The 27232-nt window shown below is 35.4% G+C and overlaps 1 protein-coding gene across 4 annotated transcripts in view; it reads right to left on the bottom strand.

Moving 5' to 3' along the window:
- Positions 1–27232, bottom strand: part of MACROD2 (mono-ADP ribosylhydrolase 2) — a 1143457-nt gene that overhangs the window by 883748 nt on the left and 232477 nt on the right. For all 4 annotated transcript variants that reach the window (XM_087919277.1, XM_087919278.1, XM_026712814.2 and 1 more), the window contains exon 5: positions 20146–20262. In XM_087919277.1, the coding sequence (XP_087775403.1) occupies positions 20146–20262 (117 nt within the window). The remainder of the gene's footprint in view (positions 1–20145; positions 20263–27232) is intronic.

The raw sequence follows: 27232 nt of genomic DNA, 5'->3' as shown, positions 1-27232 counted from the left end.
TATGTGACTTTTGACATGTAAAGATTATGGTATTCTACATTGGTTTTGATCAACTTGAGGGTATATATAGCACTAATGTGACCTTCAGTATAACAGTGAGACAGGTTTATAATTATCTGGATAGGTAATATGACAAAATCCTTTTGTTATAAAAACAGAATGTAAAATATAGCACCAGATCCACTAACAAAAACTTGAAAAACAAAAACCTGCAGTACTTTAAAAGACCTCAATTTATTGCCTTGACCTTGCTAGCTGATGCAAAATCAGGAAATGAACCAGCAGTGGAAATAAACCTTTCATTCTATACAGCTGACTAAAATGTATTGTGAAATTACATTGTGGAAAAGCAGTTCTGTGCTAAGCAATTTTCAAAAAAAGAAAAAAAGAAAAAAAGAAAAGGACATAGCGAACATGCTTTCAGGAATCTTTTAAATTTGGATGCTTGTTGATAATAAAATTCCCAAATGCCTCAGATTTTTAACTATGTTTAACAATCAGGCACTTAACTGTTGCTGCAAAACGTTAAAAGTATTTCTACCACTCTCCTCTGAGAAATCCTGCTATGCTTAATTAGTTAAGACTTTTTTTTCCTTTCAGTAATTGCTCCTTATTGAAAATGAGCTGTTTGCTGATTTTAAAGAACTCAGGAGGTAATATACTTCTACATTACCACCTGAGTTCTTTAAAATCAGTAAACAGCTTCTTTTCTCTGTAAAAGCGAGTTATCTACATGAGCGTTTCATTATGAATATATGAATTTATTAATAAACAATGAATAGTAGGAATAATAGCTTTATTATTATGGTCAATGACTAGAATTAAATCCAGCTTTTTAAAAGGTTAAAAATAAATGGATCAATAAAATAAAGAGGACATTTTTTAAAAAAAATCTACAATAAGAATTAATTTCGGTTAAATTACTATTAAACAACATCAAATACTAAAACAATAAAATGATTAAAAATGAAAATGACTTAGAAGTGATAATTTTAATAAGATAAACATATATGAATTAATATAACTTGGTTAGTTGTCGCTGTACTTAATTTAGCAAAAGGTATTTTGCTAAGATAGATATACCAGGAATTGGGTATATCTAATCTAATGAAAAGAAGGACTAGGATCAGTGGTAGGATTCAATTTTTTTTTACTACTGGTTCTGTGGGCATGGCTTGGTGGGCATGGCAGGGGAAGGATACTGTAATATTTCCAGTCTGAGATGGTACTTGCCAGTTCTCCAAACTATTCAGAATTTCCGCTACCGGTTCTCCAGAACTGGTCAGAACCTGCTGAATACCACCTCTGATTAGGATATGATAAAAGACATGATAATAGTATTCCAATATCTGAGGGGCTCCGACAAAGACAAGGGGAGTCAAACTATTTTCCAAAGCATTAAAAGGATGGAAAATAACTAAGGAGAAAAGAAAGCTAGAGCTAGGGAGAAATTTCCTAATGGTGACCACAATCAACCAATGGAAACAGCTTGCATTCAGAAGTTATGGGTGCTCCATCACTGGATGCTTTCAAAAAGAGACCAGACAATCATTTATCTGGAATGATATAGAATCTCCTGATCGAGCAAGACTTGATGACTTCCAAGGTCTCTTCCAACTCTATTATTCTATGTTCTCTATATTTCTAAGTTGGGTTAATACAGAGATGATCCCATGATTTAGCCCTAAAATATTTGCAAGATATTTAACCACTGCTTAAGTTATAGATTTTTGAAGTAAAGTTTAGGTCCTTTGATAAATTTCAGTCAAAAAACCACTTTTTTAACTTCCAATAGAGCTTTCTCATAACCAATCAACACCCACATATTGTGTAGAAAACCAGTGGTCATAGACTGAATTTTATTTAAATCAACCATGAGACTAATGTGAGACAATCTGGCTGCAGGCATGTGTGACCCCATGGATAGCCAAGACTGATTTGATATAAATTAGGAATATACTGATTATGTTGTATAGTGAAATCAATACTGGTGTGCATGATCACTACAAAAGAAACAAATAAAATTGTGCACTCATCACTCCCAATATAACTAGACTGATTCTAAAACTAGAACATTTAGAATGTTCTAAATATTAATCAATCACACGTATAATAAGTAGCTTAAATGAAAAGTAGTGAATAATTATTCTATTATTGGTGGAATTTCAAAATGCCCTTAAGAAACAGCAATGGTCAATGATTGATTGACATACAAGGAAATATGCCCATGTTATTCCAATTCCTAATTTCAAAACAGTAAACAAAGATACCCAGGATTGCTTATGAATATCTCACTTTACACATGAGTTCTCCCTGACTCTGCCCATAGAAACAAAATGTGGTGATATTACATTTTGAGAAGTTTAGTGACATATTTTGATTTCTGTTTCATATTAACAGCCTCGGTGGCACAGTGGTTGGAGTGCAGTACTGCAGGCTTCCTCTGTTGGCAGCTGTCTGCCTGCAATTTGGCAGATCGAATCTCACCAGGCTCAAGGTTGACTCAGCCTTCCATCCTTCCGAGGTGGGTAAAATGAGGACCCAAATCGCTGGGGGCAATATGCTGACTCTGTAAACCACTTAAAGAGGGCTGTAAAGCACTATAAAGCAGTATATAATTCTAAGTGCTATTGCTATTGCTATTTTAGAAGTTTAGAGTTCATTCTGGCTTATGTTGCCTCTGATTATTTTACAGTCTTGCTTGATGAATAAACAAAAGCGGGAAACCAGGATCTTCAAACAGCTGTAGAAAATCTGTGAGACATCAGGGAAATGGGCTACATATAAATTTAATAAATAAAAATAAGTAAATAAAAAGCCTCAATATTTTAATTGGTGCTAGCTTATCCATATAATTCCCACGATCCTGTCAGTTTCCATGATAAACAGATGCACCATCCAGTCAAGGTCAGATCCTGCAGTTTTGTTACCATGGAAGCAGGGTTATAAAGTTTGGGTGCCAGTTTTTAATATAAATCCTAGTGCTGCCCTTTGAGATTTGACGCAGACTTAAGTTCTGTGTAACCCAGCCATTTGGGGTCTCTGCATGGTTGTTTTCTGGGACTTCCAACAGCTGAAAAGAGATGTGTCATCATCTTGCTTGGTATGTTATGCTTTTGTACTTCTGTTTAAATCTGACTGCTCAAGTTAATAATAAAGCTTAAAATCTCCTTACTTCCTGGTGCGCTCATTGTCTCTGGATCCTCAAAGAACCAATTGTCTGGCACCTGGCCACTGCTTGACACTTGGCAGTACACAAAAGGATGGATGTTAAAACAAGAAACAAAAGAGGTGGCCTGATTTTCCTTTCCTCAATAGAGACAATATACTTTATTGATTAGTCAATTGACCATATCAAACATGAGCACCAGCCACAGCTAAATACAATAAAATTTAAAATATAGTGGAGTAAGATGAAATAGCTATGGTGAGATAAAATGGAATAAAGTGGGTAAGTAAAGAGTAAGATAAAATAGTAGAAGGTAAAGCAGAAGTAAATTTTATCAAGTTGACGGATTGTATCAAATATATAGAAAGATACAAAAATGCAAATAGATAAGAAGAAAACAAAAATTCAGAATAGACTGTCACCTTTACAGTTAACTCCAAGCTGATCAAGGTATTCTGTCCTCTTTGAGATGGACTTTGAAATTAAAAATCTTACTGAGGATGTGTAGGTTCATTCTCTGCAATAAGTAAGACTATTTCTCCCAGGTACCTCAGTATTTTTTAGTTTTTAAATAATGGTCTAAGTAATACTTTCTGGAGAGTACAATTTGAAGTCAATATGTCCAGGATCTTCAATGGCTGCTGTTCCACAAATGTACAATCTTTCTTCACTTGGGACTCCATGAAACCTTCCATGACTTACCATGGAGTCCAGTTGTTCAAATCTAGCTCTAGAAAAAGCTCTTCTGACAAGTTGAGGCTTGTAAGTTGTTAAATATTTTTTTCTAACTGGAAGGCTGATTTGTTTTAAGCCAGCCACTTCAGAGGCTTGACACATTTTAAGTGCTGTAATATCATCTTAGGCAGCCTCATCAATAACTCTTTGTTCGAAAGCTCCCTTGACCTTTAGATCCAATTGGACTGGACACTGGAAGGAGAATCCATATTGAGAAATAACATTTGAAAATTGGGTAGCCCAGGTGTGAGGTTGCTTGTTGTGAACCTGCTCTTTAAAGCACAGCTCAGGTAAGTCTATCTGGGTCCATGGATAGTGTCTTCAGTCAGTAATTAAATACTTCAGTTACTAAATGGCTTTGTATTAGAGGGTATGCTCAACTCTACCCTTACTGCTGGGGCTGATGTAGATTTATCCTTCTCCAAGGTACATGTCAGAAAAATACACTGTATTTGTTTCAGTAAGGGAACATTTATATATCCTCAAAATTCTGTGCCCTATGTAATCTTTGGGAGTTTTGCTGTATTCTGTGCCATATGTGATCTTTGGAACTATTTTATATATCTTTATGATTGGAATTAGAGAATCTGGGTAACTAGGGTTGGTAAACTTCCTTATGGCATTTGTATAGATAGTAGCCCTTAAAGACTTCTTCTTAAAATATGGGAGTCAGGAGCCTGTTTTTTGTGAAACGCAAAATAGCAAAATAGATAGGACTTGACTTGATTTATAAAATCCCTACCCAGGCTCCGATTATACCTAATCCACTTCTTTCCAAAAACAATTACCTTAGTTCTGGATGTATTGATGTTCAGGTAGTTGAGTGCCTAGTATATTCTGACCCTGTGCAGCAGTCTTCTCATCCCTACCTGGGTTTATGACATCAATACCATGTCATCTGCATAAAGCAGAACGTCCACATGTTTATTTTTAACTCGAAGCATACGCATATTGGTGGAGTGAAAGGACTTTGGGAGGTCCTGTTGATCATTTTGTGGGTCCTCTAGTCCACTACAAATTGGGGAAATCAACAATTGTATAATATTCTTTCGATGTGGAGGCAGGTAAAAGGGTATCCAGGGAGAATTTGCCTTCCCATGATGTCCTGCAACTGAGTTCCAGAAAAAGGCTGGGTTTGGGTTTTTGGCTACTAACTCTAAATTTAGGCAGAGAGAGGACAAATGATGAATCTTGCATTGAATGGTTTCCTTGTACTCTTGTCTGAGCACTAGCATGGCAACATGATCATTATTTGACATATAGGACTGTGCTGCATGTATGACTAGCCTTAAATCTTTTTCTCGGGGAGTGGCACTCTGAGTGAAACCAATGAGGGCCTTATATCTGGGACCTTCTAGGAGAGGCCTATGTGGTTATGACTTTTCTTAGTTCTGCATTTAGGTTTTCATAAGCTGTAAATAGAGAGATGACATCTATACAAGGTGAAGTAACTATGTTTACCAGAACTTGATCACATTTTATGTATTTGGTCAAAGTTCTCAAATCCACTCTGGCCCATTTTATCCTTTATCCCACACTGGCACTTGCACAACTTCTACCCAAACGCTTTAATGGAAATTCCCCATGGAAAGCCAAATGGCTCCCTGAATGCCCAGTCATAGGAAGATATATATAGGCTTTGAACCACTACATTAGCAGTGGATAATCCCGAATAGGATTCACACTTCACAGGGCATCTGCCGGAACTCTCTGTATAAATAAGCAAATAAGTTTCTCTTTCACTTTAGAGCTGAGCACAGAACAGAGATAAACCCCACCCAGATTCTCTCTTTAAGTTTCAGCCCTCAACTCAGCTCTCATTGGCTGACCTTGTTACTAAGCTCCATTCCAGTTCATGAATATACTCTGACAGGAAGCTTCTGAAATGCAGATAACTTTGTAAGATAGCATTATCACTCTATTCTTTTTCAAAGTTTGAGACAGATTCTAAGAAATCACTTCTCTCTAGAGAAAATGGTATTGCGGAGGTGATAAACTATCCATGAAACTGTATTAATTTATAGTTATACCTTTATGGGGTATATACTAGAAAGGTGTAGATAGATAGACAAATCTGGCTGCTACCAGCCTGGACCAAAGTTAATATATAAGCGCAGACATTTGGAAACAAATATAATACAGCTAACGTGTTTAAACTATCATTGTTGTACTGATATAGCAACTTTTCCCAATGTAATAATTATGAAACACAAACTTGTTCAAGTGTTGAGTCAGAAGTCACAACAACAACCATCCAGTCAAAGCTTTTGCAATGTGCAGAAAAACCAATTATACCATCTTTTCTTACAAAGGCATAGAAATGGAGAATCCATTGTCAGTTATTGAAGCATTGGATTCCCACAGCTATACAGATCTTACCAGCAAGAAGTTTTTCTTTATGTTTAAATGAAATCTAGGTAGTTGCAACTTATACCTGTCATTTCTACTTTTATTTTCCCTTATTATATCTGAACTTAACTATTGTGTTTCCATTCAATCTTCTTTTTTCACTAAATGTCCCTTTCAAAAAATAGCATTCACCGACATAAAACAAAATATAAGCCTATTATTTAAAAAAGCCCTTTATATTCATATTTTATTTTCTTAATAAGAATTAAAAATAATTCAAACAAATATCTTGTCAAGAAAGAATCTCATTATTCATTATTCTTTCTAAAAGATCCATTATTTTAATATTGCAAAGTTTTACTGGGGTAAAAAGTTCTGAGTGATGAGGGTTGACAGACTTACTATTTTAAAAGTATGAAATAATTTAAAGTCCTTTTGAGCCTTACAATCCAAACCAACTCAGTTTTCTTTATTAAAAAGTCTTTTATTTCTCCAATGCTTCAATACTGGTAACTGACAATAAATTAATACATTTCCATTTTGGTCGTTCATTGTTGGCTAGGTAATGCAAAAGAAGAATTATACTGTATATTTCCCCTCCTTTGCAGAAATTCTTTTGTTTCCTTGATTATTCTGGTTGATATATAAATGTCCTCACATTTATAGACTGTGGTTTTTATTTTAATTTAATGAACAACATTTTTGGAAGAAATTGGATACACAAAAAATACAGCCCAGCTTTACACAGCTGATTGGAGATTAACCTGAACTATTCATTGCTATACGGCAATTATCTTTTATATCTACCTTTTTAAAAACCTGATATTTGTTCCTACTGAGATCTGAATTGTTTCTTAGTTTATTTATAACTAATAATTCCTATTTTTCCCATATAGGCTACAATTTAAAATAATTCCTCTCAGTGTTTATGTAGTAAAAATATTTTCCAACACTGAATTGTATATATGTATATTCACTGGAAAATGCAGTATAACGTACATCTCTTATATGTTATGTTTTGACCAAGTTTCAGCTATTCAGATGTTCATTGCTTTCCCAGTTTCAAATTATGAAGCATAAACTATCAAAGCTTTTTTTCTTGCTTGCTTGCTTTCCTTGGTCTTTTCATGCACATTCTGGAAACAAAAAGATAGCTTACAAATCAATATTTTCATTTCATCAAGTGCACTGTGCTTCTACAAATCACAATCTGGCATGGCACACCTGTGTCTAATGTGATTCTTTTAGTGTTTAAGGCAATAAAAACATGCAGGTAGGACTAGATTAGTAATGGGTCAACTATAGAATCTTTCAATTACAGGTTTCTGGTTCAGATTCAATTCAGGTAAGTAATTACAAAGTGCTTACCATTTGGCAGCCTATGTGAAATTAATTGATGGGTTCAATACAGAGTTTAAGTCATAATTTTCCACTACACATTAAACTAACAGCATGGCTAGCATTAATTGATGCCCATTGTTGTGATTTTATAGACCAAATATTTAAAGAACATAAACAGTAAATTAAACTTTAATATTCCAAATTTTAGCAGTAGAATAGCAAAAGCTTTATCAGATTGTTCACTTTCAAAGCAGAATATTTAAACTGCCTGATGTCTCCCAAAAGAGTGGTAATAGTAAGGAATTACTCATTAAATATATCAATCATTAGTTATACTGTGCCACAAATTAGAATTTCTATGGATTAATGTATTGTTTCCATGCATAGCATATTAAATGTGGTCCAGTCATCTAAATCACCTTTGTAGGTGATTAGAAAGACACTAAATTTGTTTATATGAATATATTCAAATAAATGCATGATAAGCACAGCAAATCTGATATTGTGAGATTTTAGTGTAATATTTTTTTAAAAAATAGGAACAGCAATTTAGATATTAAGAATTAAAATCCCACTTGCAAAACAGCAGACAAATGTAGGAAGAAATTGTTGCTTGTTCCTATTTCTCTAGCAAAATTGGGAGGATGGGGAGAATCCTTCCCAATGTAGGCAAATTGGAGAGATTACATTTAAATCAGCTTTTTAATTTAATTAAATTATACAGGTATTGAAGGGAACATGTATAATGTATAATTAATTAAATTATACAGGCATTGAAGGGTACAATGGATTGAAAGGTTTCAAGACCCAAAAGATTTTTAGGCATGCCTTGGTTTGCTGCTTTTCGTGCTGAGAGAGTATTAATAGAACCATAACTTGCTCTGCTTCAAGAACACAGGAAAGTTGAAAATTTATATCAGTTCACATATTGCTCAAAGTCATTATTCTTTATCATGATTTCTTGACGAGTTACGCACAAGTTTGCATGTGACATTAAAGCACAATCATTTAGAGTAAGGGTCTTCAAACTTGGCAAGTTTAAGACTTGTGGACCTCAACTCCCAGAATTCCTGAGCTAACATGACTGGAGGAGGAATTCTGGGAGTTGAAGTCCACAAGTCTTAAAGCTGTCAAGTTTGAAGACCCCTGATTTAGAGCATGGCTGTTCAACCTTTAGACTTGCTTGAGCTGTATTGAATAAAGAGGAATTGTCTTGAGTCACATATAAAATATATAATATAAATGTAAATAAATCAGATGATAATGTTAAAAGTTTCTGAACTTGTGGGGCTGCATTACTAGCTGTCCAAAGTTGCATATAGCCTGTGAGCCAAGGGCTTGACATGTCAGATGTATATATTACCAGCTCTCAAGGTAGAAAATCTCCTTTCATTTTATTTCAAGAATAATAAACTCAAAGAAGCAGGTTGAAAAGATAGAGGAATAGAGATTGGCACATCACTAGGCTAAATGTGAATTTGATAGATCTCATTAATCTTGACTAAATGTTCACAGCTTCCCCTACTTTTGAGTTCTATATGAGTTGGATTCCAACTCTCAGAATTTCAGGCCAATGAAGCTAAAGGGTTAGAATCTGTGTAAAATTGGAAAAGCAAGTAATTGAGAAGATTTAGATTCAAAAGGGTATTTTAATTACCCATTTTTATTTCTGTCAACTAGTTGAGAATACGGTATATTTAGAAAAATAGCCATATAAACACTAATCATTTGTGAAATAAATTGAATCATATTTTCATGTTTCCTCTGATTCTTTTCATGATACATTTGTACAAACTCAGCACCCATTCCTCAAGGACAAACGCCATATTACAAACCATTAATTAATTCTGAAGCTGTTAATAAGTCCCAGGTCACATTTCACATATATACACAGTGATTTTAATTATACTGAATAAGCAAGTCAGTTTCTAAAACTCTTTTATTTTACTACTAGATGTTTTAGAATTGGTGTTTCTGTTCACACATTCCAATATATGTCTGTCCTATTCTTAGTCTGTAGAAATAACTCAAGCAACATATCCAGAAGAAGGCAAAGAGCAGTTGCGTTTTGCCCCATGCTTACTTATTTTGCATCTTCAGTCATCCAGCACAGGGTGAAATTTTAATGGAAGAATAAAAGTTGTGTGTGTGTGTGTGTGCATGTAGATAGATGATAGATGGATGGATGGATGGATGGATGGATGGATGGATAGATAGATAGATAGATAGATAGATAGATAGATAGATAGATAGATAGATAGATAGATAGATAAAAATATCCAACTATTTTGTTATTTTCTTTCAGAGATAACAGAGTATAAAACTTACCTAGACTTTGACTAACTCTGACCCCTTCAAGCTTTAAAAAGCTAAATGTTGTTTCTTTTTTTCCTAATTTTATCACCATGGAGATTTTAAACAGCTATACTGACCTATGTTTTTAAACTTTGTCAAGCGTAATATGGTAAAGATTCCCACAAACCTATATCACAGTCTTAGTTCCTACTTAAAACCTACTTAATACCTAATGCATCAAAATCTTCATAACATTCTTTCATTATCAACCTGCAATTCCAAGTGGGGGAAAGCATCCCACGAGAAGCACTGGAAGACATGCCAGTTATCAGCACAATTTAAGCTACATGTCTATTTGAATGCTATTTGCACTAAGCAACTGCAAATGTTAGAAAATTAATCACTCATTGTTTTCTACCTTCCCTCTCTATTACTCTTTTGAAAGAGCATTGTGAAAGCTTTAGAGTAGTGAGAAAGTCCATACTATTGCATGGATATGAGCCCAGGGTTACAATTCAAACAATAAACTTATGGTTACAGAAATCCCTGAGAGTCAGCTCATTTGGCTAGGCAGTATCTAAAAACCAACATCACATTTCCTTATACATCAGCTCTCATTATACCCAGAATTCTTCTTCTGCTTCTAAGTTACTGCATGTTTATCCATGGAATAATATATTGATCGTTAATGTAAAAAAGGCTGGTAATGTAGTTTTTAACATTTCATATTCTATATCCTACCAATCACACTATCAAAGAATTTTGAGTCCTCTAGATAAGAGCAAAGAATACATTCCTTTCAAAAAAAAATACTTTGTGTGTGTGTGTGTGTGTGTGTGTGTGTGTTTGTATGTGTAGGTCTAGGTGTGTTTGGGTCTTTTCCCGTGTAAGATTAAGAGTATCTTGGCGACGTTCGGCGAGGTCCATGATACAAAACTCACAAGGCCATCACACAGCCCATTATACCAACATCAACTCCATCAACCAATCAAGAGGTAGCAGCGCAGCCAACCAGCCCAGCACACCAGCCCCCCCCACCAGTATTTATAAAGAGACGGCAGCTCCAATCACACACCCTTTTGGGTCCCACCAGGTGTATTTCCCTCAGAGATGGGACCCGCAGCATTCCCTGCCTCCCTGCTCTAATGGATCAGGTAGATGTGATTGGCAAGAGATGTTCCCTCAGATAACCTGGTCCCAAGCCATGAAAGGCTTTAAAGGTGACAACCAGCACTTTAGGTGAGAAGGTAACAGCATTCCATTCCACCCTTTGAGCTGCAACATGTCATGGTAGTGACATGACTGTGGAAATGACTTTGGATAGTGCTAATTCAATGGTTTAAAGAAATGGAGGTGAGCACGGCCTCCATAAAGTCAGCTATGATAAGTAGAGTAAAATCCAGAGAGATGCCTTTCCCTTTTACTTTTTTTTTTCTGTCTCACTTCCTCTTTCTTGAAACATCATAATTCAATCTTTTAAACATGCATATTTCAAAAATCTTGAATTCTTCTTTGTACACCGGGATGCCCAAGGTTTAATCTTTGGCATCTCCAGGTATAACTATAAAACTCCTGCCTGCCAATCACAATTGATGATGCTGGACTAAATGAGAAACTGAAAGGCAGTTTTATATATTTCTGTGACTGCTGAGTAACCTTTCTAAAAACTGTATTGTGCAGATTTATTTAGCTGTAGTTTTTGAATACAACCATACTCCAAAATGATTCCAGGCATTTTATGACATCCACATCAAAATACCCCCCAAAGACATATATTATATTGTCATTTACTGATAAAATTCTCACCCCGTTTCAGGGTCTGCAGTCCAAGCAACAATTACACTTTAAAAGCGCTATGAAAGATCAGCAAAGGGGGTCCCAGGTACCTAGACAGTGCAGCAATGAGAGAAAAGCCTATGCAGAAAGGCCCAACCCTAAATCAGAGTCTTCTTGACGGACGTTGTCAACAAGACCCAAATATAAATATCATCTGAACATGATCTTGGTTTTCACCTGTTTACTGGGATGGCATTCTAAATCTTCAGCGTGGGATATAGAAAGCCTGTACAGCACAGTCTTAGATTTACTCCTTTATCCTTCTGATGGTAATAATATTCCAGTGCCAATGCAGTTGCACAGGTGCATTTCCCTTCAGGTGACACTTATTGGCTACAACCATGTTGTTGCTCTTGCACTGATAAGAAAGCAAGGCATCAGCTGCCTAAGGGTACCAACTTTGATTTATACCTTTGCATATAAATTAAGTTTTAAGTCATGTTCTCATTAAATATTTACAGAAGAGAAGCTCTAAAGGAAAAGATATATATTCCAGAAAAACTGACACCTCTTAGTGACATTAATTCAACAAGTCCTTTCAACAGGAACTTATGATAGAGATGGAAGCTGTCCAGTATCCTTATAGATCACATTGTTCATATTTTCTCCCTTGCGATATTTCAGTAGTGGATTCAGAGTATCGTTAGAGCTGCAAATCAAATCTCTTTAAAATTCCAACCCGTTTCAGTAAGGGGAAGCAATCAGTGCCTTCTCTCTCAGAAGAAGTGTTTATGCACAGTATTGATTGGGTAAGAAAAATAATGAACACTAAAATGATCATTCTCATCTATTATCTGAGGAACTCTTATGATACCCTTGTAAAAAAAAGTGTTATCCCAATAACAGAATTGAACAGCTGAATCTAGGAATTACTAAAATAGCAGCTAACACCTCTTAAGTGACTTCCAAGTGGGAGATTGGAACTGCTAACTTCCTCAGTTATGTGTCATATTCGGTTGTTAATTTTAAAAAGTTTAACCATATAAAATCAGCTGTACAATATCTGCTTTCTCGTAAAGAGGTGGAGGGTCATATAGCAATAGCACTTAGACTCTACAGTGCTTTACAACCCTCTCTAAGCGATTTACAGAGTCAGTATACTGCCCCCAACAATCTGGGTCCTCATTTTATCCACCTCAGAAGGATGGAAGGTTGAGTCAACCTTGAGCCTGGTGAGATTCGATCTGTCAAATTGCAGTAGGAGTAGCTTTGCAGTACTGCACTCTAACCACTGTGCCACCGAGGCTCCTTATACACAGGCATACAAACATATACATGCATCCAAAACGTGTGTGTGTGTGTGTGTGTGTGTGTGTGTGTGTGTGTGTGTGTGTGATGTACATGCAAGTGAACATCATATGTAACTCCAACATTAGCAAGTGACTATATAGCAATGTCTCGTTGAGAAAAATGCTTTCATGATTTTATATTAAAAGAAAAACATGCATAATTAAAAATACTTTATTGTCCCATATGTATTAAATGTACTGGATATATGTACTATCATTTTATTCAATTATAATACTCTAAGTAATCCAAAACAAACTTTAAAAAACTTATCTTTTACTAATGGCTTTAAATCTAATTTTTAAAATAAAACCAGATTATTATGCATACAGAACAGAATACTTCCTAATCCCCAAAGAAAACTTTAATTAACCAGTTTGTTTATTTCCAATATGAATGATGCCAATATAGCTTCTAAGTACTTGCATTACATCATGAATTACCTTGGAGAGCATAGTTACATTATCACATTGGATTGATCTACATTAAGTTTATCAGAAATGTCAGTTTATATCCAAACAACATTTCCTAAAGGGCAGAGGCTACATTAATACATTTCCATAGTGTGCAATTTATTTGTCCACTTTAAAACAAATTCATGCCATATTTCAAATGCAGGTTTACCCAGGATGACTAAAATCAGAAAAAATCTAAAATAATTAAAACATATATTAAAATGCAGTGATTAAAATACGGGGTCAAAACCAAGTCAAGCAGAAGCCATATAAAAAGTTTAAGAACAGCAATGTATTTAAATTTTAATGTATTAATTTATTAAAATGCATGGAAGAATAAGTATTCCTTTGCTTAATGTAAAAAATAAATAAAACCAGAGCCAGCCATACGGTACTTGGAGAGATAGGGGCTACCATTGAAAAGACCTGTTTCTGGATAGATGCTTACTACCCCTCATTGTGAAAGAGTATAGTGAATGAATGACTACATAAGCTTAAAAACAAGATTAAGGAGTGGACTACCATAGCAATTGTATCTAAATAATACTATAACTGGTGCACCATCTTAGTGTGTGTGTGTGTGTGTGTGTGTGTGTGTGTGTGTGTGTATAAAAACTTAAGAAAGCATAGATAGATAGATAGATAGATAGATAGATAGATAGATAGATAGATAGATGGATGGATGGATGGATGGATGGATGGATGGATGGAGGGAGGGAGGGAGGGAGGGAGAGAGAGAGGACACACATCCCTTCTCAAGGATGCTGAATACCACTCAGTTAAGCAGATAAATCATTCACTAAGAGCAGCTCTCTCTTTTCTAACCTAAACTTCTTTTTCTTCACCCTTAGTCAGCTCATTAACAGGGCCAGGAATTGAGTCAGCATTTCCACTATTTTGCTGTATCTAAAGGAAAGAAGGAATAGAGACAGAGCTACATATGGATGATATTTCACTCTGAATCTCCAAATACCAATGGGAAAAATAGATTCCTGCATATAATATCAGTATCTTTCTATGTAAACAACCCAACAAGGAAAAGATAAGAAGCCCTCTGGTACAATCTTCAAGAAATAACCTGATCAGAACCACCACAAAATTGTTCCGTCCATCCTCAGCACAGATAATCTTGCAGAGGAATGAAATGATGAATGGAATCTTAGGAGTCCATGAAGATTAACATGATTGTACTGAATATATCTCTCTCAGGTAGGGTGGGGAAACTATAGAATGATCAAGGCAGCTTCACAACTAATACCAGGACTAAAATTGATTGGTAAAGACCTAGAAAATGAATTTTATCCAAGGTGTCTAGATTTCATAAACCATCACTTTCTTGAGCACTTTCCCCGGAAGAAGATCCTGGCTACAAGCATATAATTGTTCAAATCTTTCATGTCCAATTATTTTCATTTAAAGGAAACTATCATCTTCTGTATCTCAGATGAATAGATGGCCCAGTTTATTACATCCAGCAAGCTATCATGTGTAATAATAGAGCAAAATAACATTAGCAGCATTAGATTTCTACTGTGATCATGAATCTTTAATAAATGTTCTTCGTTTTGGCTTAGGATTTTATTCCATTCAATAAAAAAGACAAAGGAATTCAGTAAATCTTCATAATAATCAAAGTAATCCTGTACTCTCAAGTACATATTAGGGAGTTTGGAGAAAAAAGAAGCAGTTCTCAATGCTTTTGCTTAATTTTAGATTAATATTATGTTATGGTTTATTTCAGATGAAATTAAACTAACAAAACAACTACCTACAATAAAGGGATGGGATGAGAAAAGCTCCTTTATATCTTAAATTCTCTTTGATAAAATTGTTGAGGAGGCACAACCAACTTTAATTGATTGAATTCATAAAGACAAGCAGAGTATAATATCTGGAAAGCATTGTGACTATGAGAGACTAAGGCCTAACCCTAACCAATCAATCTCTCATGGAAATTAATTATTATTTTTTCCCCCATGGACTTACAAAGGACTGTCTTTCTCAAGAGTGAAATAGTCTTCTACAAGTCTACAATGTCTTTGAAACTTAAAGTACAAAAGATGATGGCTTTCAATTATCCTATGACTTTACCGGAAATTTGTATATTGTTGTTAATTTGTATGGCTGAGCTGATTATGTTTATAACTTTTTTTAAAAAAACAAACTTAAGTGCAGATAGATAGAGAACCAGGACAGAGTGGAATTGGAACAGACTCAAAACAAATTGATCCTATCTTCCCTATTGACAATCTTGCCTTAGAAAGCTCAAAATTAGCTTATATTGCCCTCAGTTATCTCCTAGCAAACAGACTCCAATATATTATTTTGATCTTTAAAATTGGATTAATTGCTTTTTTATCAATCCCTGGACACCACCAAGATCATTAGAATATTTACATCAGAGGTGTCAAACTTGCATCGCTATGGCGGCATCAGGTGACGTACCAGGACTTTTTTCCCCTTCACTAAACCGAACACAGCAGATCTCAAACCCTTTCCTGGCAAAGATCCTGGAGCAGTCATGTAATCTCTCAAAATAAGGGCCTCAGACCCCAGATTCAGTTATACAGGCACCTAGTTGGTGTAAACAGCAGCACATCAAATACAAAAAGACTCAGTAACTTTGGGAAGAAAACTTTATCAAAACAAGCTCAAGAGTTAATAGGCTTTGCTGTCAGAACACATAAGTTAGGGTATGACAGTGATGGTGTTGTAACCTTCATTATAAAGGTCTCTGTTACAGAGCAACTTATTTCCAGAAAAATGTGTACTATGTGCAACCTTCTATATTTGACTATTTGTGTGCTTTGAATCTTAATGCCTGACAGATCTTTTATATATTGTTTCCTTTTTACCTGAACCTTGACTTCTGCTCTCTTGCTCTTACCCAGTAGAACTTAATCTAATATTTCTGAAACTTCACATACTGCTTTGATATTGATTTACTGGCTACTCTTTCATGAATATCTCCTTGAATTACAGATGGATTGGCTCAATATCTAGTTGTAGCCCATGAGAGGACAGCTACTCACTTTTGTATAACCTGTACAATAAGATGTATCAAAATGCCAAAAGATTTAAAAATTATATAGAAAAGAAGGCTCCAGCTTTAGCAAATTTGTAGATTTGATCAGGCAGCAAATGACATTATCTAATGCAAACCAAGGGACCACTATAACAGATGATAAAGAGTAAACCAAAAAGTATCTATCTAACCATCCTGGACTATGCCCAACCAATCTGTCTTATTTCCATAGAACTGGTGTCCAAAGGATGATAAATGATGAAAGGTACAGGGCAGTGTTTTGTGTTATAAATGTTGTGACTTACATACTGTATCAGACATTGTGATCAAATATGTAACAGTGCCATTTGTGTAATAACATCACTTTTATGTTACAGTTTGCTGTGGCTTCCTGATGAGTATGAGAACATCCACATAAAAACACAAAAAGACTGGGTCAGAATGTGCTTTTATTTTTTTTTTTAAAAAGAAATTTCGCTCACTAAATTGAGGTAGGCTGTAGTCACCAATTAGCCCAGAAATAAATTAAAAATATCAGTTATTTTTTGCCAGATATTAGTATATACTAATCTACTAATTTTCTATCTTAAAATTCTCTGTAAATCATGCTTCAACTTGTTACTTATACAATCCTGATATAACATATAATATTACATTATTATATGTTTTTCATTTATTATTCCACAATCAACCTGTTGTTGGTGCAAGATTGATTGTTTTCTGTCTGCTCACTGCATTTCTTTCTAAATTAGGTGCCTCCAGATTACTACTACTAATACTACTACATGGGATTATTTCCATTCTTCTGCTACCCAAATCAACTCTTTTAGGAAAGGCAGGGTTAAATCCTTCAGAAACTAAAGAAGCAAGAATTTGGTTGTCCTTAGTCTATCTTTATTGATACACCTAGTTAAGAAGGAGAAATTGGACTCTGTTCCACTTTTTTACACTTTGGAAAAAGCATTAACTGGTCATTCCTAACTTAAAAATCTGATTGAGGTTCCATACAATCTCTAGTAATAATCTTCAGGCATTGTTTTTATCCAGTTGTGTACTTGGCTTCTTCTCCCCTCCCATTTTAATGTTTAGCCATTCTATCCAGTTCATTGAGGAGACCTAGGAAAAAAATACTTTAGCTCTGCAGAGTCCCATTCTGCTTCCAAAGAAGAGGAAATCCATGAGGTTTTTACTCCTCTTCCAAAATATTTTCTGTCCTACAAAGCTATTTCAGCAATAAAGAACAGATAACAGAATGTGCAGCCTTGCTCCCTTTCCTTCGTCCCAGTCACTTTCCTTATGTATTTCATTTTTATCATCTTATTATAGATCATTATTAGCTGCTCTGGGAGCTTTTTATTTTAGAGGATCCTTCAAAGAAACACATGTAACGCCTAAAATTAATGGTTACTTAAATAAAAGATGCAGAGCTTTGTGTATGCCCCTACCTTATGCATCCCTATTTGTATGACAGGCAATATAATTCAGATACTCTGGAGGAGGCCAGAGAAGGGATGAAATGTTGAATAAGAGAAAAGACTATTATTGCAGACGAGTTTCACAAAGCAACCTCCTTTTCCGGATGGGAAATAATAGCTTACTGTCCCAACAATCCTGGGTTTTGAAGAACCCGGGGGTTTCTTTTCCTAAGTGAATCAAGCTGCAAAAGGGTGCTGAGCCTGAGAACAACTAATATATAAAAAAATGTTCAACTTTAGTAGGAAGGCAAAGAATATTCTTATATTGAGATCCGTAAGATGCCTATAATTTACCCATGTGAGCTGCTATGTGGCAGAAAGGTAGCATGATTTGCCTCTTATTGGCACTTCCCATCAGTACTCAGCTTTGAACTGTAGTTCCATTTGTTGGATGAGGTTTCTACTTAAACACAAAAGCCTCCTCCACCTATTGGGACAATTCAAGGTAGCCTTCAAAGTGAAACAGAGCAACACAACCTCCTTTGGGTTAGAAGTTGAGGGCATGCATTCCTTCATTAGGCAGCTTTGTAAGGGATGAGATTACATAACTTTTTTAAAAAATTGAAGCACAGCATCTTTTAAACTTTTGCACAGGTCATGATACAATGTTCATTGAATTGTTACCATGGGCCTTTTCCTGGACTGAAATAGATTTTACAGTACAGACAACCTGGGGTACTGAATAGATCAGATTTAATTTTGATTAAATGTTTGTCACATTTAATACATTAAATTTTGATTAAAAGCATAGAACAGAAATTTACAATGTCTGGAACACAGCAGCACACCTCACAATTTTGAACTCTACAGGAATGACCCTGAATGTCCAAATCATTCACTGAATTTACAGTATAAAATACAGCCTACTTTATAATAACTGTTATTATGCAGCCAAGCTGCATATTACTATTTCAATGTTTACTTTTCCAAGAATGGTTCCACCATTATGTAACGTGGAAAAGAAAATAACCATATCTTTATTTACATATAATGGGACTGTTGTCAGTTCAAGGTTTCGAAGTGAGAAAAACATATTCTAATATTGAAAGCAGTATTTCACTGAATGTTTAGGTGTGACAAAGTCCTCATAATATTTGCCAATCAATCTAAATCCAAGAGCTGAAACAACATAAATCACTTTAATCTTTTTCACTTAAAATGAATTTGCTCCCAAGGAATCTGTATCAGGTCAGAAGCCATATACATCTCTCAATTGCTCTGTCCTCAGCCCGGCAGGATTCAATCACAGGGACTTTTGCATTCAGAAGGAATGACCACACCAATAAAGGCTTTATTTAAAGGCAGAATGAGAAGATAACACACAGTCGTACATAAGACATCAATGGAAAAAAAAAACCCTCCACAAATATTAAAGGATATAAGACACTAACAAATACAAAAAGAAAGAAAAGAACAAAGAAAGACCTTATGCCTCTTCTTCCAGTCATGACAGCAGGCAGACCCCTTAGAAAACTACCAAATATACAGCAACATCTTGGATCTTTCAGAACAACTTATACAGTCTCCAAATGGAATTAATCACACCTGTTTTCAATGACCTCATCTCATTAGATTTTGCCAAGGCCAAACAGAATAACTCTTCAAGTACACTAGCCAAAGAGGAGGCCATTTAAAGATTAAGAAGCATTGAAGATGAGAAACACCAATCTACATAGGTGCTCTGTAATAAGGACAGGATAAAATAGAATATAGCCTTTTAATAACTGTAATAAATCCTTGGTTAATTCTGTGTGACATTACATGGAAATATAAATTTTTATGTGCCATACATCTAAGTTAGAAGAATACATTTCAAGTATCCAATGCCTCCTGGCTAATCTTCTGGTGAAACCATCATTACTACAGCCACGCAGTCAAAATTAAAATGTTTATTTTCTTAAAATGCTAGAAGGCTTTTTCATAGGCAGAAGTCTATGACCCATCCTATTTCCTAAAGTAAGCTGGATGTATCCAATTATTTAGCAGAAACTAAGCTTTTAAAATATCTCCATTTCTCAAAGGACAAAAGTCATCGTAAACCACACTTAATTTTGTTAATTTCATTAATGCTTCATTACATTAGATTGTTAAAAATTCAATATAAATAAATAGATGTGAATAAAGATATATAATTTCACCTGATTCTTTTTTTTAAAAAGTATGAAATGGCTTACTCACATTTTGCTGGTAGATCATAACCACACGTGATTTTGGCTTGTCCAGTTTCACAGCCACTCAGACTGCGGCATTCAGCAACTAGACAAGGACCAGCAGCTCTGTGTATACATCCATCCACTAAACAAAAGAAAAGATTTTTCAATAAACAAACTTTTTCAGTGCTTTCTCAAGAATGAGGCAGAGCAAAACCAGCTTCCAACAACTGCAATAATAATTAGGTGTGCTTCTAAATCCAACCCTGTTTGGGGACAGACAGGGGAAATGTTTCATTTGATAATTGTCTTTCATTTACTTATTCTGAAGAGAGAAAAAGCTTTGCCTTTTGTTTGAAGTTTTGACAAAATGGTAGCCAAAAAGCCTACCAGGATCTATCTGATATGGATTAATGCAATAGGAACAATTCTCTGATGTAAAGATATTCTGCTGAGCCAGGGGAAGAATGGATGACCAAGCCTTTTTCTCTTGTTTAAGAAAGGGGAAAAGAGAAAATCTTTCTAATTTCATTTTAAACAGTGGTACATTCTTGATAATAGTGAAAGTTGATAGAGAATCCCAAATATGGTCCAAAATGCATACAAAGTACCCAAAGACAGACTGTACTCTCAAGGTATGGATTCACACATACCTAGAAAGATATTGATAATATATATCCACCCCCCAAAAATACTCCACTCACATTACGTTTCTGTTATGTTAATGTGACTGGTTATTAACTTAGCTAGTTACCAAGTGAAAAGAAAATTGTGTTTGTTGTGATTAAAAACCCAGTCTGGGTTTTTACCTGATACTTGCTGCATCATAAAACAATGTATAAAACAATGTGACTGCCACATTATCTCTTTATTCCTGCAATATTCTAAACATTTAATAATTTAAATTATAACATTTTCAACTGTAGTATCAACCAAAAATTGTTGAAAAATTCCTAGTGCTCACTGTCACTGAAAGAAACAGCAGAAGGGAGGAGAGATTTAACCTATTAGTGAGAAATAGGAGAAATCTTATCCCCAATTAGAGATGCAATATCAATTAAGATAAATATCTAAAACCAATAAAAATAACTGCAAATATTGCTAGTTACTACACTAATGGCAATGTTACAATTTATTACAAAAATACTGTAGTCACCATATGTTCCTTTCGTATGTTGAAATTACAGAAAGGGACAAAAAGTAGTAGAATATGGTGTGATCCAAATTTAATCTCTAATACTACAAATATTTACATAAACAAAGGAAATCACAATCCATCTTGTGACTCTCACATGCAGTTTGTAATTCTGAGCTGCTACATCCATCCAATAAACCTGTTTCAGACTGGATCTATGTAACAGAGTTTGGGCCAAACTGGTTTACTCTTTTTATCCCCTTAAATCTTGCATTTCCTATATCATACTGAGGCAAGAAGATACTGAGATTGGTCTCTTTGGACAAAAGCCCTTTTATAAAGTTGGAGTCAAATCGGTCTTTATAAGGTAAGGCAATTACCATTTTCCAATACAACAAGGATTTCCATCCAGTTGGCTTAATTAAGCCTTCTATTCATTTAAAAAATGTCTATAAATAATTGTTTTGGACCTTGGTTAAATTGACATTTCCTTATGACCAATGAAATAGCTAAATTAATGACACGTGTTTGATCTGATTTAGATACAGGAACCAAGTAGGAATGTGTAAATCAAATTGGACATTATCTATAGTAACCCTAACCTTGAACTAATTTTCTGACCATTTTCACCACACATATTGTGAATGCTAGTTTTTCTTCCTTTAAGACTTCATCCAAAAAAGCCAGGTGAATGTAGAAATATTATTAAGTTTTTAAAAAAGGAATTCTGTTGATTGTGTAAAGTGCATTGTATTATAAGTAACCAACAATTTTTAATTTCACTTAAACGAGTGTGTGATATGAAATAGCATACAGCTAACATTCACATTCCCACATTTAAATAGCAGATCACAGTCAAGTCACAATCAGGTTTCTCAGTACTGCAAATTATTCAGAAGATTATTATTTCTTTTTATGAGTTTTCTGCTGCTCCAGTTACATGAAAGGATAATAACATGCATAGTAAATATGCCAATTTACAATACATAAAGTTAAGAAACCCTTATATTAAATCAATGCTTCTATATATCACCGTTACTAATTTTTTCTCTCTCTTTTATTAACTTTGGGATGAATGTACAGTTTACACAGTTTTGTCCCCTGGGCCATAAACAGTCAGAAGCAACCAAATAACAAATATTATAATAAAATTGCAACAATGCATTAAAATCACATTAATATTATAAATAATTACAAACAGTTTGTTCTCATGGTATATTCAAGGCTTACATACAAAGCCCTTTTCTCAGCATGTTGAAATTGGCCAAGGAAAAGAACCAACCAACTCATTATATAAGCTGCTTTTTACTAGCTTCTATAAGAATACTCTTTTCTGGGCTGAATCTTGCTTGGTGAAGGTTAGCTATGAGCCAAGCAATTCTTGATTCCAAAGACTGATTCAGCATACCCACAGCATATCAGTTATGTAGGTTGACAATATCTATTTTCCCTTAGTAGTTGCCTCTGGTTGTTAAAGAATCAAGAGAAGAACATGGCCCTTCAAGTAACTACTGTGAAATTATTATTTATGTACCTCTGGTAAAAAAAAAAAAAGTTGAATTATTAACTCCATCGTCTTAGAAACTGCAGTATTAAATTGATTCAGATGACACTTACTGGGTCAAGTCCAAGAAATAGCCTTTCTTAATATAGGACAAAACCTGAAGGTCTTGTGAAAAAGGTGCTTGCCCCCAAAATTATAAAGTGAGTCATCAAATATTTCACATTCAGTGGGGGAGCTTTTATTATATGCTATGAATATGAATGTTTAAACAAAGGGAGCAGTGTTTCTATTGTAGACTCAGACTTTATTACTGAAGACAGGTTAATAAATACTGTGCTAGATTTTCTGGAAGAACCTGTGAAATAGTTGATGGGATAAAAAAGGACATTATTGGATAGTTAAAAACAGCATATTAAATGTAAAATCAGATTTTAATGTTGACCATGCAGATGTAAACTGGACCTATCAATCTGTATATAATAATCTAAAACAAAATCCTCATCTTCTGTAAGAAAATAGTGTGTAATTCTTTTGTATGTAATTCCATCAAGCATATTATCAATTATTTCACCATACTTATGCAAACGATAGTTTTGAAACTTCACACTTTTTCTAAATTTATACTATCTCAAAAGAAAAAAAGAATATTTTAAAAAACTTAATAAATGTTCTAGTTGCACAAATTCTACACCACCAGAAGATTGTCTCTAATTCCAACATCACTCAAAAATTGCAAAATTGAGGAGTTATCACATTTTTATTAGCATGGTAAATCAAGTCTCTTCTAAAATTGAAAGACAACACAGAGTGCAAGATCACAACACTCATGACAAAGACAAATGTATTGTATATCTCAATTTGCACCACCATGCTACAAAAGGTTTAAAACCTAGGGAAAAGTCACATTATTAGTGAAATGTAATCAATACATTTACAAAGAAATATCCATAATGAGGTGGATAACAGGGCTAACTCTTACTTATATGCTTCAGAATTGCCTCTGATCATAATTCCCAAACATTTCTATATTATTTCCTGCTGTGATTTCTAAGGCAAGAAGAATGCGAAAATTGTAGCATGAGCCAAAATGCAGTGGTGTGCACAATGCTGGAAACTTATAGGTTTGCCCTCATTGCACTTCTGATAGGGAACCTGTAATGAGTCCCAGTTTTCTTCCAGGTGAAATTTAAGTTGCTGGCTATCACCTTGAAAGGCCTGCATAGCATGAGACCAGTTATATACTAGCCCAGTGGTCACCAACCAGTGGGCTGGGGACCACTGGTGGTCCGGGAGAAAATTTTGGTGATTCTCAGAGAAATGTCACCCCCAAAGCAATTAATCCAGGCTGAGCGAGAACACGAGGCTGCGCTGCCCCCATGGCCTGCAGGAACACAAGGCTTGTATCGCTTGCATTGCAAAAGCAAGAGGTAGTGAGGGGAGGGGGGGAAAGGGTAGGGGGGGACTTGCCCCACTCACCTCACCTGGCCACTGGGCTGCTTCTTTCCACTTCTTTCTTCTGCTTTTGGCTGCATGCAAGGAAAGCAGCAAAAGTCTTTCTCTCCCCGCAAACTCCGCCAGAAATGAGCCTTTGGGACCCTGCAAGGCATCCTGCTCCAAGAGGCTGTGCCAGTAAAGACTCATTTCTGGCAGAGTTTGGGGGAGAGAAAGAAAGACTTTTGCTGCTTCTGCTGCTTTCCTCGCATGAGGCCAAAAGTCTCTCTGTCTCTCTCTGTCTCTGTTTTTTCTCTCTGTGTGTCTCTATCTCTCTGTCTCTGTGTGTGTCTCTCTGTCTTTGTCTCTGTCTCTCTGTCTCTGTCTCTCTCTCCCTGAGAACAAAGCTGGAGACGGTATCCTGCAATCTCAAATAAAGAATGATCAATCGGTAGGAATACAGGGTGGGGAATTTTCCTGCAGACTTTTTTTGGGATTTTGGGATTTTCCCAGGGTCTCTGGTCTGCAGGTTTTAAAATTATGAGTTCGGTGGTCCCTGAGGTCCAAAAGGTTGGTGACCCCTGTACTAGACCACCTATCACATAGATGATCTACCTGCCCTACCAGATCAGATAGGATAAGCATACTTCAGGTTCCTTCCCTGAAATGTTACCATCCAATGGATCCTCGGAGGCTTGCCATTTCCATGGCTTCCCCTGCCCTGTGGAACATCCTCCCTCCTCCAGCAAAAGCAGGCCCTATCTTCTGTGCTTTCCAGAAGGCCATTCTGACTTTTCATTCAGGTTCTGGAGTCAAGCGAAGCACTGGTTTTGTTTGGTCATGTTTTACAGTTTTATGTTTTTTTAATAGTTTAGCATTTTTATTGTTCTGTGAGCAGCTGTTAGCTGTAATTTTAAGAGGACAGCCATACATATATTTTAAATGAATAAATTATCTGACAGCTTAAAATGTATTAATGAGAAGCATCATTGAAACTAATGAAACATTTCATCACCATGATTAAAAGTGCTGTTAATTGTGGTGGAACATAAGGTAACGAAATTTGAATGTTACACTTGAATTCTAGGACCAACTTACTTAGAAATATAGTGCTTATATAATTTCAAAACAAAACATTATTTATCCTCTGTCACAGATAATAGGCAATTCTGTTGAAGCCTTACAGAATTCATTATTTCCATACATGGCACACTGATTATGTCACACACAAGTGTTTATATATACTATAAATATGGGGGTGTGATTTCTTCTTTTACTCATGATGCTCATCTTGCAGATATTGGTGAGAGCAGATGGCCTTCTCCTTACAGGATTTACTCTTTCAGAAAGAGTTTCAAAAATTAGATTTAGTTCAGGCCGCTGGTAGATGCCCATTAAATCATCATGATCCATTAGCATTGTTTTTAATCAACTATATATATATGGTATGGAATCCTCTCATGTTAATTAAAACATTCCAGCTCCTAAAAAAGAAAACTTCCTGCTGTTGTATATATCTACATAAAGAAACCAAAGAGCAGAATACATTACTATAGAACAAATTTACATTAAAATTGCATGATAATTCTTGAACTAAATTATAGAAATTATAATTAGCATCAGTATATGTATATATACATGAGTACAGACATGTAATACAAATGTAGTTTATAATGGGACATGTACCATATTTTGCTAACATTGTTCAATGTTCATTCCAATGACTTCTAAAGTAACTTCTGTAATATACCACTGAATGACTGGAAGGGATTGGAAAGGATCAAGTTGAAAGTTGCTGATTTCGCAACAGGAAATCCCCAGTCTATCTCTGTTATTAAACCTGTCAGAAACTGAAAATGTAATTTGATTATGCTTTAAAAACACATATAGATTTTTGTTGTAGCTTTGTTAGTTTTTATGCAGCCTAGCCTATATTTGCAGCATTGAATTTACAAGATTCCGTCATGCTACTAAAATTTTTATAGGCAGGAAGGGAACTGAGATTTCCCTCCTAAAATTATGTAATCATTACATAAATTATGGAAGATGTGGAACCAACGGGTTTTTTTAAATATGGAAGAGGAAGGAATGATGAATTCTATTCTCCAAAGAATAGGCTGACCTATTCCTTGGAAAATAGGTCAACCTATTCTCCAAAGCACCTGAAGGCAGGACAAGAAGCAATGGATGGAAACTAGTCAAGGAGAGAAGCAACCTAGGGACTTCCGGTTTGAGCTTCTGCAGCGACAGACCGAAACCTCGTCTCTGTGAGGCTTCAATCCATGCTCACCGCTGCAGCGCCCCGAGCTGGCTAGCTTCGGGGCTAAGCCACCCCGTAGAGGTGGTGAAGATGGGGGAGACTGCCAGCAGGGTTGAGGAGAGCCGCATCTCTTCTCCCCAGCTGGCCATTACTTCCTTTCCCGAAAGCGGTTGCAGCGGTGGCCAGAAATGGCCACCACAAAGAAGAACTCGACCGGAAAAGAATGTGCAGGAGGAAGATAAGAGGAGAAAGTTTTGGTTGACCGGGTCAAACAGCAAAAGCAACAAATAAGGTACCCTGGAATTGAAACTATTAAAAAACAATAACATTGTTCCCTAAGAAGATTTTTAAGCTGCGAAGGAGAGAGAAAAGGGAAAAGATTTGGGTTTTTTCTCTCCTTTTTCTATACTGACAGCTAAGAGACTTAAGTAAGAAATTTGGGGAAAATCCACTTTGACATCAATAGGCATTTAATGCTGAAAATAAAAGTCAAAGGGATAATAAAGATTTCTGGATAATTAAAAGCTTTTGAAAACAGGAAAGGAGAGAGGAAGAATAAAAGGGCAGGATCTGGAAGGGAGGAGACTGCCTGGAATTAAAAAAGAACTTATAGCAAAATCTCAACAAGACTTCCAAAAGATACATTCTAACTGAAATATTGCAACAAAAACCCCAGGAAAAGAAAGTCGAAAAAGAAATAAGAAGATATAACTCGAGACTATCTGGATTACTTGATGATTTCTGGATTCTTGGTTATTGTTTTGAATGACTAAAATCAATCGGGT

This window comes from Pseudonaja textilis, chromosome 1 (genome assembly GCF_049901715.1).
Source record: "Pseudonaja textilis isolate UNSWEBS1 chromosome 1, rPseTex1.2, whole genome shotgun sequence".
Taxonomy (NCBI): Eukaryota; Metazoa; Chordata; class Lepidosauria; order Squamata; family Elapidae; genus Pseudonaja; species Pseudonaja textilis.
This window is presented reverse-complemented; position numbering and strand designations above follow the sequence as displayed.